At 36.7% G+C, this 13,019-nt stretch overlaps 2 protein-coding genes and 1 long non-coding RNA gene across 9 annotated transcripts in view; all 3 read right to left on the bottom strand.

The window, feature by feature from the left end:
- LOC147906557 (uncharacterized) overlaps positions 1–13,019 on the bottom strand; it is a 270,166-nt gene that overhangs the window by 216,779 nt on the left and 40,368 nt on the right. The window lies entirely within an intron of this gene.
- Marf (Mitochondrial assembly regulatory factor) overlaps positions 1–13,019 on the bottom strand; it is a 203,599-nt gene that overhangs the window by 159,695 nt on the left and 30,885 nt on the right. The gene's annotated exons all lie outside the window — the stretch shown is intronic.
- LOC147906558 (uncharacterized) lies at positions 6,595–11,471 on the bottom strand. Its single transcript, XM_087416312.1, has 2 exons — positions 9,317–11,471; positions 6,595–8,619 (listed from the first exon to the last, which is right to left on the bottom strand). The coding sequence occupies exons 1-2, from the start codon at positions 9,621–9,623 to the stop codon at positions 8,399–8,401; spliced, it is 528 nt and encodes a 175-aa protein (XP_087272438.1). The 5' UTR covers positions 9,624–11,471; the 3' UTR covers positions 6,595–8,398.

The raw sequence follows: 13,019 nt of genomic DNA, 5'->3' as shown, positions 1-13,019 counted from the left end.
TACAACGTGTCTACTTCGCGGAAGAGCTAAAATGCCTTCAAAACAAACGAGAATTAAGCAGAACTAGCCCATTACTTCAGCTATCATTTTTAGACAAACATGGTATCAGGATGAGCGGACGACTTCAGGGCGGCGCCTTGGAGTTTCGAAAGGAAACATCCCATCTTACTGCCCGCACAATGCAAGATCACACGTTAGCTGATCGAAAGAGAGCATCACGCTCTACTACATGCTAATCCACAATTGTTGTTGGCATCAATACGCCAGCAGTACTGGCCGCTAAATGCAAGAAATTTGGTGCGTCAGGTTTGCCGTTCCTGTGTCTGGTGTGCTAGGCATAACCCATGAGGACTAACACAAGCGATGGGATCCCTTCCCAGCGATAGAGCCATTCAGAGCATTCGCCGTCACTGGAGTCGATTTTGCTGAACCAATTACTACCTTTGTCAACAAAGGACGAGGTCGGAAAACATGCAAATCCTACGTAGCATTATTTATATGCTTCGCCACTAAAGCCATTCATCTCGAGGCTACAAGTGAATTATCTACGACGGCCTTCCTAGCCACATTACCTCGCTTTCATTGATCGGCGAGGTTCGCCTCAAAAGATTTGCAGCGATAACGCCACCAATTTCGTGGGTGCTAAACGCGAGTTACAAGAGTTGTACGCTTTTCTCCGCACATCCATCAACGGAGAAATTGGCGACGCGTTGCAGGAGAGAGGTATAGAATGGAACTTTATTCCTCCATATTCGCCGCATCTAGGAGGTCTATGGGAAGCAGGAGTCAAATATCCTGCAAATATCATTTCCGCAGAGTCATGGGCAATACCTTGTTTACCTTTGAGGAATTGACAACGTGCAAATTGAAGCGTGCCTGAATTCGAGGCCGCTGTCACCCCTATCCTTTGATCCGTCTGATCTGGAACCTTTAATGCCAGGACATTTCCTCATAGGAGAATCACTAACCAGTCTTCCGGACAACAATCTGACTGATATAAAAATCAACCACCTTGATAGGTGGGAAAATTACTTTTTTTTTAATTTTAATTTTTTTTATTCTGAACTCAACTTATGATCAGAGAGAACTTGAGAGAGGATATGACGGCCTAAAACCGCAAAATGCTGCCGCTCTCTGAATATGTTAACTATACAACAATATCCACTTTTTTGTAGTGCTCCTGATAGAAATAAATTACTGCAATCATTGGAATCTTTATTAATTTAATAGATTTTAGTTATTTTAGCGATTTCAACTATTTACCATATTTCCAGGAGAACCGCAAAAAGGTGGATATTATTGTGTAGTTAACATCCACTTCTTCAGAGGATGGTAATGCGCGGCAGCATTTTACGGTTACAGGTTTTGGGCCGTCATGTCCTCTATCAGCTTTCTCTTTGCTTATGACATGTGCTAACCATAACTGAGGATTACTAAAATTTCCTACTGACAATACATCTCATTGGTTAATCGATTTGCTTCCTAGATTCAGCCAACATCTAATCAAAGAACGATTCATACAACGAGAATTCATTTCTAATCAATAAAAAACTCATGTAAACGAAAATCCTTATTTATTAACAATAAATTATTGATAATTATGTGCTATAAACTAATCTTGGTCAATAATTTATAGCCAAAAATTGATAAGAATATACATTATAGTTATGGAAATATGCGCTTACAACCGATTTGCCTCGGTGAAACGCATACTCCCTTCGTTTTTCGCCAACCTTCGGTTGGCAGCAATCGGTCATAAAAAACATATTAAATTACATTAGTATATTAAATTATCAATTTATTGATAAATTATTCAAAATACTAAAGATCCATCGATGATTGTCGTTATTTAAACTTGCAATGAATCAAATTTATTGGTCAACTTATAATTTAAATTTGCAGAAATATGTTTATTGCTGACTTTCGTCTTCTCTATAAAAAATAATTCAAAATTGAGTTTTTCTTATAAAGAAAAAGACATGCTTCTTTTTACGAAAAAATTCGTTTTTACAACCTGTATCTTTTCATTTTGGCTTTTGTTTTAATCTATTTCTACGGAAGTCCGTCATAATTGTATCACAATTCGATATGCTACGAACTTTATTAAAAAAAAGACATGCCATTGATTATACCGCTGAAATCTATTATGCAGTTGTGAATGACCGCATCTACTGGAATCGACAACCCACATCGATATAATATATTATACTACCGATGACAATGGCGGTAGAAAGATGAGTAGAGTGAGAGGCAAATAAATGGATGAATTTCTTTTTCTGTTGAAAGCCTGATTGATTGGTAGATACTGCTGAATCAACCGATTAAAGTTAAAAATTCTGTTTTTAAAAGAACTCAAGAACTTTTAAAATTGCATTTTTCATATGATCTAAATATTTGACCACTTCTAAAATAATTCAGCAGCTAAATGTTATTATAAATTATATTCCATTTTTTTTTATTTTTAAAGAATCCTGCACAAAATCATAGATATAAATATTTTAGCCCTCGATAAAATTGACTGAAACTTTAATACTTGTATGTTATAGTTTTTGACTCACTGATCAAAAATGTCCATAAGTACAAAGCTTTAAAATGACTAAGTTTTTAGTTTAAGCCGTTTTTAAAGTTTTATTTTACAATATTAATGCTTCAAAATCATGTTTCTGTAATATATTAAAAGATTTTAGATAACAATATGCCAATCACTCTCACTATCCTCACCCTCATTCCCCCAAACCGCTCATTCCCTCCTCACCTCCCACCTCACCCATACGCCCGCGCGCGTATTTTTATAAGTAGCGTAAAAATTGAAGTAAATCTTTTACAATCATGTATTTAGATTCTGCTAGATTTTTACGACTTCTCTCATGCGTATCGTTTGAAATGCGTGAGTTCTCTTACCTCTCATGTGTGAGGTGCTTGATTATCACGAATGTTTGTTTCCGCGCGTGAAGCGTCGTGTGCAAAAATATCGAGTACTTGCTGAAGTACGATAGTAACATAGGATAGAAAATTCTTTTCCTATTCTCTTCATTTTTTTTTGTGCATTCTAAACGTGAGGCAAGAGAAATTACGAAAATCAAACACCCCAAAGAAATAAAGCATCTATAACACACGTTCACATCGTTCATGAGGATAATTCTGAGAAAACGGTAAAAAATTAAATACGTAATTGATGCACACACACACATACACACATTTACAAGTATAAAAAAAATATATTTACTTCGATTTTTATGTATCTTTGTCATATAAAAATACGTGCGTAGGCATATATATGTGGGAGTAGGGAGGGAGTGCAGGTGAGGATGGTGAGAGTGATTCGCATATTGTTATCTAAAAAAATCTCTTGATTTATTACAGATAATTGTGAGGCATTAATAAAATAAAACTTTAACAAGTATAACAAAAAAACGGGTCATTTTCAAGCTTTGTACCTATAGACACTTGATTAGTGAATCAAGAACAACATACAGTTACATACTAAAATTTCAGCCAATTTCACTGAGGACCAAAATTCTTTGATTTTGTGCGGAATCTTTTAGTGGAACAGGAAAAAATATTAAAACCGTTTTTTTTCGCCATTTTCCTACATAAAATATACCAGTTAACATATTTTACATTGTTCTTAAAGCTCCTGAGTAGTCGCCGAGCCTATGACGCCGTTCTCCGCGATGCCCTCTCACTGAGGTCATGTCATCTGCTATGCAAATGACACCCTGGTACTCTCAGGACTGGGGGGAAACGATCACCACCGCAAACATCGATAGAGTGCGTGGTTGGTTCAATAAGGGGAGTGGGACTGAAGGTAACATCTCACAAGACAAAGATTCGGGGGCCGCCACTCCCAGCCCACATAAGAATAGGGACAGCCTCCATCTAAGTGAGACCTAAGTCTGAAATACTTGGTCCTCACGCTGGCCGGTGGAGTTCAGGGTTCATTTCGAACAACTGACTCTCAGGGTGGGCAAACAGGCCGACACGCTGGTCTTTTGCCCAACCTTCATGGCTTGAGGATGGCAGTTCGGCGTGTCTACATGTAAACCGTCCTGGTAAGGCTCCTATGCGGAGCACTCATATGGGATGGGAAGGCAAGGGATGGTCTAACATCCGGCATATGCTGTGCCAGGTGCAAAGACGCCTCGTCCTCCGTATTACGAGGACGTACAGGACGATATCGCATGTCGTATCCGCGGTCTTGGCAGGGATCCCCCCGTGGACTTGCTGACATACGGGCTCGCCGAGACTCGATGGGTTCGCATACGTTCCGCATGCGGGGAGTATTCTCGCGTAATGGATGCGGAGAAAAGGCGGATAAGACTACGAGAAAAGGCGGATCTTTGACGCTTAGCGCGAACGTCTCGCAGATTCGGATCGTACAAGCCATCCGTCCCTGCCTGCTGGAATAGGTAGAGAGGGACCATGGGGGGTTGTTGTTTCGATGCAGATGCTCATCGGACATGGCTGTTTCGGTGAGTATCTGCACCAGATAGATAAAGAGCCGGTTGCGCAGTGCCACTACTGCGCTGCCAACCACGCAATATGCCCTTGAGGAGTGTCCAGCGTAGGACGTTGAGCGCGGTGCCCTAGAAATGGTGGGGGAGGCACTGATCAGATCCATGCTGAGAGGTGAGAGAATCTGGAGGCCGTCTCCTCCTTCTGTGAAAGTGTCATGCTTAGGAAAGAAGAGACAAAGAAGGAGAGGGGACAAGTTGGAAGGAGGAAGAGATGCTCGCGCGGCGGGACCCAATGCCGTCAGGTTCCCGCGTCTGTCGCGGCGGGCGTAATGCTCTATGACACACTGGGCGAGGGGATTGGACGGGTACCTAGTCTCCAATTCTGCCCCCCTCTCTCCTTACAACTGAGAAAGGGACGAGGCGAGGAGGCGGGTGTTTACTCTTCTTGTTAGAAAGGTAAGCCCGGTGAGCTCCGGGGCTCCCGGGGCTTAGGGCTCCGGTGACCCATAGTTACCAGAGGTCGCCGAGGGATAGAGTCAATTAAAATATCTATAATAAAAGTACAGTGATTGGCCTACCAAATTAAGGCAAAAGCAGAAAATGCGTGCTCGTATGTACTATCAGTGTACAAACAGTTTACACCATTTACACACAGTCATTTACACTGTTTTGAGCGAGTTTTCTGTTTGTCAGAGGTGAGTGGTTTGTTTACTGGTCATTTTATTCGGCGAGTCATTCAAATTGAGAAGGATAGGTGAGTGACAAAGGGATTGCGGTGGAATTTTATATTCTTTTAATGAAATAAAAACGTGAATTTCTCGTGTAGTCATTGTAATTTAACCTACTTGTTTGTTGACATATTAGAGCTGCAATACCTGATTGTGTAGCAGATTATTGTACAAACTCTGCCAAAAAGGATTTTAAAATGTGTTGTTTTCCACGAGAAAAAAGACGAAAAATTTCTGCTGAAAGTTCTGCAGAACGATAAAACTGGACTCCGTTTAATAATTTAGTGTTATGTGAGGTTAGTAACAATTTGCTTTTATGATTTTTTAATATAAATAAATTATTAAACGTATTATATTATATATTATTCCAGGTACATTTTGATGTAAATATGTTTTGATACAAAAATGAAGATAGAAAGAAGACGTAATTGTATATTGTTTTATTACTTCATATTATTATGCAATTCTATTGTCACTGATAATGTTTTGGACATAAATTAACAAATTGAATATATATTATAATAAAGTTATATATATCTAATAAAAAATTAAATATCTTAAAAAGATAGTTAATACTCCTATTTTTAAGCTCATTCATTTTCATACTGTTTATTTTTAAATAAATTTCACTTTCATTCTATTTGTCTTTACCACTGCTGTCATGCTTCTTTAATTTATTCATTATAAAATCATTGACTCTCTTCCTCTGCGTTCAGCAGGATTTTCAGCAGGACATTTATTTTGTAATTGTTGGAAATTTTTTTTTCGCGCTGATTAAATTATATTTTTAGATCTAGAGAAATGGTCTTATCTCAGCAGCATCGCATTTATAAAACAGTTGCGTTCTGCTAAATTATTATATGTACAATTTCAGTTTTACACCTCACATTTGAAAATGAGCGCACATTTCGATGCAGTTTTGTCTCATCCATATTCTATTGAATCGTATTCTTATTATAGATATTCTAGGGTCGAAGTTGACGGGCTTGGAGGCCTAGAAGAATGCTGCACGCGTGCCCAAGCGCCCCCCACGAAAAACCAGCGAAGAACATCGGTGGGAGTTTTAGTGGGTTCGAGTTCCACATAACTCTTAGTCTGTTTCCGTAAATCGAGGATATGCATAATGCATTTCCCCCGCCTTACAAAAAAAAAGAAAAAAAAAGAAGAAAAAAGTCGCCGCGGCCATATTAAACTTGTGACGTCAGAAGCCAGAACCGCGTTAATTAATTTATGTTACGTGCCACTTGTAAATAAAGACCATTTGAATAAATCTAAATGACGAAATCGCTTTAAAACACTTATAAAAATGGAGGAAAACTCTCCTTTCGTCCCTTGATAGTCAGAAAATGATTGTAAAGTGAGCAGAAGATACACGGTCTGACAGCTATTGAAACGAGTGAAAAATACGATTTTATTTTTTACGTATAAAATTTCAAGACAACTTCAGTTTTCGACAATAATTATAACTTCAATAAGTACGAGACAAGTCACATTTTCACAATTAAGCACATAATAACGAAATAGCATGTAACATAAAATTTCGTCGAGACATTTTTCATGCCTATTGATTCAGTCTTTTATCGCGGCGAAACGCTGTAACACGCACGTACGCATGCACACACGCACGTATGTATGCCCGCATGCATACACAAAAAAATTAATTCTCGGAATTTACTTTGGAATTCTCTGTCGCTAATAATTTTCACTTGTGATCTCTCTGAGAATCGTTTGGGAAGAGGTCAAACTGAATTGGCTGGATAAATTCAAGAAATTATGCATGCTACTCCAGATTGTCTTCGCTACTCCGGTTGGTTCCTGAGATAATCTTTTCGGAGGTGAATACGTATATAGAATGTACGTGGGACGGAATTGGAGCATATCTAGATTGGATACACTATACTGATATATACCATTTAAAAATCATTTGAATTGAGAACCTTAATATTGGATATCTTTGGACTCGAAAAAATTGACGGAGCTTTTCATTTTGTAAGTCCTCTCTAAATCTAATTCTGCACTTTTTTATCTTCGTGCTTACTCGCTTTACTTCACGTACTGCTCTTAATAACAAATTATTTAGCTTGCTTATACAATGCTTTTCTTCAGTCTACTTTTACTCTGTGATGTTTATTGAAATTTAGATTATAGTTATTTTGAACGCGAGACCTTACACGACCTTATATTGTACGAGGGCAAATCAATAAGTATCCGTGTTAGTAATGAAGACGCAAGCTTTTCACAAAAATTTTTTTTATTTTTCAACGTAATCCCTTTTTAGGAGGATATACTTTTCCTAAACTTCTGCCATTTTTTTAACCCCTCAGAAAAATACGATTTGTCGAACTCTGCAAAATAGGTCTCTATTTCGGCAATGACCTCATTCGACTGAATTTCTTTCCACCGAGCCATTTTTTTAAGTTTGGAAACAAGAAGAAGTCACAGGCGGTTAAATCCGGAGAGTACGGTAGATGCGGCAGCAATTCGTAACGCAATTCGACCATGCTTTGAAATTGATAACCGCATCTGCTTGTTATCTACCGTGAGCAATCGCGGCACCCATCGGGCCGACAGCTTTTTCATTCCCAAGTTATCATGCAAAATATTGAATACCGTTCCGTACGACACGCTTACGACCTCTGCTACTTCATGCACTTTCATTCGGCGATCAACGAGAATCATATCGTGGACTTTTTCAACGATTTCCTCCTAGTAACTACGTCTGCCGGACGGCCTGGGCGCTCTTCATCAAAAACAGACGAACGACCACGTTTGAATTCGTTGAACCAATATCTGACGGTTGTCATAGATGATGAAGAGTTCCCATAGGCATCCAATTTCGTTTTTATTTCTTCGCACGTTTTTCCATCCAAAAATATCCAAAAAAACGAATCACGGATCGATATTATTCTTTTTTCATTGTATCGGAAAATATCAAACACGCTCACTACAAATTGCTGTCAAATCAAGACCATTGCATGAATCACTCTGAAATTTTGTATGGCGTCGTTTGAAAGATGGTAGTACACTATGGTAATGCCAATTTGCATCAGCAACGTCGCCTGTCTTGAAACACGGGTACTTATTGATTTGTCCTTGTACAGGGTTGGCCATATTCGACGGAAAGATGTTTTTTTTTCAATCATGGGAAAAAAACACATTTTTTGCTGTTCATTTTAAAAATCATTTAATAGGGTTCAAGGAGATTTGTGTACATCATTTTTTGAATATGATATCTCTTAAATGACCGCCTTGAGCCTGCATGGCGAGTAGTGCCCGTTTTGCAGCGTTTTCCATCGTTTTGACCAATGTTTCGGCAGATATGGCGGCTATTTCCTGTCGGATGTTGGCCTTAAGTTCGTCTAGAGTCCTTGGCTTGTTGACATAAACCTTTGATTTCAAATAGCCCCACAAAAAGAAGTCTGGAGCCGTTAAATCTGGTGAACGCGGTGGCCATTCAAAATCACCATTTTTTGACATCAAACGTCCAGGGAACAATTGTTTCAAGAAATTGATAGTGGCTCGAGCTGTGTGTGGTGGAGCGTCATCTTGTTGAAACCAGAAGTGCTCCATACCATTATCACGAACAATTGGCATCAAAAAATCACTTACCATATTACGATAACGCTCCTGATTGACGGTAACCGTTCAGCTAGCTTCATCTTCGAAAAAGAACGGGCCAAATGATCATATCAGCACAAACACCGCACCAAACAGTCACTTTCTGGGCATAAAGAGGTACCTCGTTAATGATTTGAGGATTTTCATAGAACCGACAATTTTGTTTGTTTACGGTTCCGGTTAACGTGAAATGAGCTTCATCGCTCATGATGATTTTTTGCCAAAAATTTTCGTCAGTTTCAACCATTTCGATTACTCTTTGGGCCCATTCCAATCGACGTGGCTTATCGACAGGTAACAGTTTTTGCGTCAGTTGAACTTTGTATGGGAACAAATGCAAATCATGATGCAATATGCGACGTAAAGTGGTTCGTTTTATGCCCAACTGCTCAGATCGACGTGTTTGAGATGTTGTTGGAGACCTCTGAACACTGGCCTGTACGAGTGCGATATTATCATCCGATCGCCTTGGTCGCATTTTATTTGGACGCTTGGGATTAGTAAGTGCCTCACCAGTTGAAAATCTTTCATACAAACGATACAATGTGTTCGCGGAAGGCGCACTTTTCACTTTATTTATTTTTCTCCATGCACGTTGAGTTTTAACAATTGACTTGTTTTGTTGAATGTAAATTTCAACAATCTGAGAGCGTTTGCGTGGCGTGTACTGCTCCATGACAAAAATTTCCTTCGACTGACGCTTCAAACGCGCTACGTCGTTACTCGATCTAACATCTCTATCAAAAGTTACAGTGTTGCCAGATCTTTCCGTCGAATATGGCCAATCCTGTATATTGTTTTTCATTGCCTGATATTTCATAAGAACATGTTTTGAAAGCTGCGATATATAAGTTGGGAAGCTATCTACGTCTCCTCAAAATACATTAAAGAATTATTATTCAAAACCGTTCAAATATTTTTTCATATTATTCTAAATTTAGATCAAAGGTAAGCACAATTATATTTAAGAACAATTTAAAATATGTGAACTGGTATATTTTAAGTCGAAAAATGGCGAAAAAAACGGCTTTAATTTTTTTTTCGACATGCTTCATCAAATTTAAAAATCTGAAAAAAATATGGAATATAATTTATAATAATATTTAGCTGCTGAATATTTTAGAAGTGGTCAAACAATCAGATAAAAATGCGATTTTAAAAATTATTATTTTAAGCAAAGAATGACAAAAAAAAATTCTTATTCTAATCTTTCTGATACTCTTTATAGTCATGATTTTTTTGTCCGTTTAGATTTAGCGGAGAAAAAAATACTAATGAAAAATCGCATTTTTTTTCAATATCTCAAAATGGCTCTCTTTTGGGATAAAACTTCGTACAAAATATTTTTCATCTGGATATTTATTTTGTCATCTGTGGCGATAGAATGCAGAGCCTTCTCCTAATGCTATACCCTTTGGTAAAATTTTCCTAAATTTTTAGTGTACCGCTTTTTTGGAAGTGAGTGTATTTTTATAATAATAAGGGACCGTAAAAATTATGTAAAAATGAATATTTTATGCAAAAATAAAAATAAGAACAACCTCCAATGGCCTTGACAAATGTTATCTAGGTCATAATCCTAAATAACATTCAAGAAGTTTTAGATTGCGGTCCACTTTGTAGCGTTTCAAACGCTACAAAGAATTTATAGCACCAATATAACTGGTTCATTTGACGCTTCGAAACGCTCCCAGTGACTCATTATGTACATTACGTCATCAATATGTCATCGTTTTCATTCCCGCTTATATAACTGCCTCACCTCGGGAAGTGGGTTAACTGGAGCGTTCGAAAAGATTGGCAGGAAAATACTTTCATGACTAAAGCTGACGTCCCATAACACGTATCGCTGTAGGCGCATATTTACGTATCGAAGATCCGATTAATTGCTGAAGTTTCGTTAAAACGGCGAAACGTTCTTGATTGGAACGTCATGAAACGATTAATTTCGATCTTCGATATGTAAATATGCGCGTATACAGTAATACGGGAACACTCTTAGTTTTTACAATGCCACAATATCAAAATGCGAAGAAGAAACGATTCTTGAATTATGAGGCAATAAGAAACGAGACAATTTGTTCCACGTAGCATTCAATTCTAAAAGTTTTTGTTCGATTTGTTCATTTTACATTTACAATTTGGTAATTGATACATAATCCAATTTCTTCATCATCGTCATCGTATGTTTCAGACCACTCGGGTATTTCAGACTACCTATATACCTCTTTTATCTTCGTAGGATAAGATCCAATCATAAAACTGTTCAGACAAAAGTTGTAGGGTTTAAAAAGATCTATTTATTGACCTTATTAGTCAGTAGTAGTTTGACCTTGGATGGCGTCGCCAAGATCAGGTCAACATCAGTCAATTTTTCAATAGAACACCCAACTTTTTATTCCAATAACTAATAGCCGATGTCGAGAATTTTTCAAAGCACTATAATAAAGTTATAGTACTGCATTAGCATTACGCAAAGCTAAAATCTTTTGAATGTTGTTCAAGAACATATCCTGAACAACATTGAAGAGGTTTTAGTCGTCGGTCGGACACCTTGCATAATATTAATGCCTACGGTACTGTAAGTTACGAGCTCTACAACTCAAAAAGTACTCAATGAAAAATAAATTTATTATAGTATTTTGAAAAGTTTCTTAACACTAGGTATTAGATTCTGGCATCAAAAATAGTGTTTCATTTTAAAAAATTGATATGACGTGATCTTGGTGACGCCACCCAAGATCAAACTGATAAGATCAGTAAGTAGATCTTTTTAAACCTTACAACATCTTTTTGAATACTTTTACAATTAGACCTTATCTTGCGAGGATAAAAAGGGTACGAGTGGTCTGCAACACGCAGTATATAAAATACATCGTTAAACGAAATAAAAAGATTTATTATAATTGGAATTGAATTAAATTCCATTATATCACACATTACATATATAGGTTATAAGAATCAGATACTTTAGCAATGGTGCTACAAATCTGGTCCACTTACGATTGCAACATTTGTTACATTAGTGGAGCTAATCAAACGAAGCAGATCATTTGGCATAATGTTCAAAGCATTTAAAAAGAGCAAGTAGACTGCAACTTTAGTCATAGATATATATATATATAAGGTGTAGTAAAAAGAAATCCATTATTTTTCCAATAGATGGCTTTACGATGGCTTCACGCATAGACGAGATACAGATTACTAAAGCCATCTATTACCTAATACATATATATATATATATATATATATATATAATGTATATACATACATACAGAGTAAGTCATTTTAAGTGATACACTAAAATATTTCACAAAATATAAAAGAAAATGGTTTTAAACCAAAGTTGCTCAATTACTAGGGAGAAAAAAAGTGCAAGATTTTGGTTAACCTAGAGAAAAAATGTTCTTAAAATCAGAGTTATTTAAAATTTTTTAAATGGAAAGCCTAATTTTTTTATTTCATGTTCATATAGTTGATGTCAAGACCCTTTCGAAATATTATAAAATATTTTTTCATTAAGTACTTTACAAATTATGAGATTTGAAATTTAACAGGTTAACGCTGAAGCGCTCCATTTGATCACATTAATATTGATCACCCGCCAAGCAATTGTTATAACTGGTGTCCTTTTAAATGAAAATCTCTTTTTTATTCCGGAAATAAAAAGAGCAGAAAATTTTACGTTCAAATAGATTATCATGAAGTCAAATTTAGTGTTGACTTGTTAACTTTTTCAAGCCCCATAATTTAAATAAGTACTCAATAAAAAAATATTTTATTATAGTGTTTTGAAAAAGTCTTGATGTCAGCTATATGGAATAAAAAATCGGAATTTCCATTTTAAAAAATTTTAAGTAACCTTGACTTGAGTTTAAGGACATCTTCTCTAGATCAACCAAAGTCATCACATTCTTTCTCCCTAATAACTGAACTTTTGCTTAAAACATTTTTCCGTATCTTTTACATTTTTTTGAGATATTTCAATATATCATTTAAAATGACATTCTGTACAGGGTGTTCCATAACGTTTAATTAATATTTAATTAATATTTCAGGAACCGAAAGAGGATAAAATTATGAACTAAAAATTCCTTTGCCAATTTTGGTTCAGACCATTATTTACGGAGTTATTAACGATTAAAGTTGATCAATCAGATTGCGCGCAGACAGAATATGCAGTAGCGTAGCATGCTATGGAACTCTTCGAATTTAT

Source organism: Acromyrmex echinatior, unplaced genomic scaffold (assembly GCF_024713525.1).
Source record: "Acromyrmex echinatior isolate Ae372 unplaced genomic scaffold, ASM2471352v2 Scaffold20, whole genome shotgun sequence".
In the NCBI taxonomy this organism is placed as follows: Eukaryota; Metazoa; Arthropoda; class Insecta; order Hymenoptera; family Formicidae; genus Acromyrmex; species Acromyrmex echinatior.
Note: the sequence above shows the minus strand (reverse complement) of the source record. Positions and strands in the feature narration are given on the sequence as shown.

Coding starts and splice junctions, on each gene's coding strand:
- LOC147906558 (XM_087416312.1), bottom strand. CDS start 9,623: ATGAAATATCAGGCAATGAAAAACAATATACAGGATTGGCCATATTCG. Junction 8,620..9,316: donor GTATGAAAGATTTTCAACTG/GTGAGGCACTTA, acceptor CGCGTTCACCAG/ATTTAACGGCTCCAGACTTC.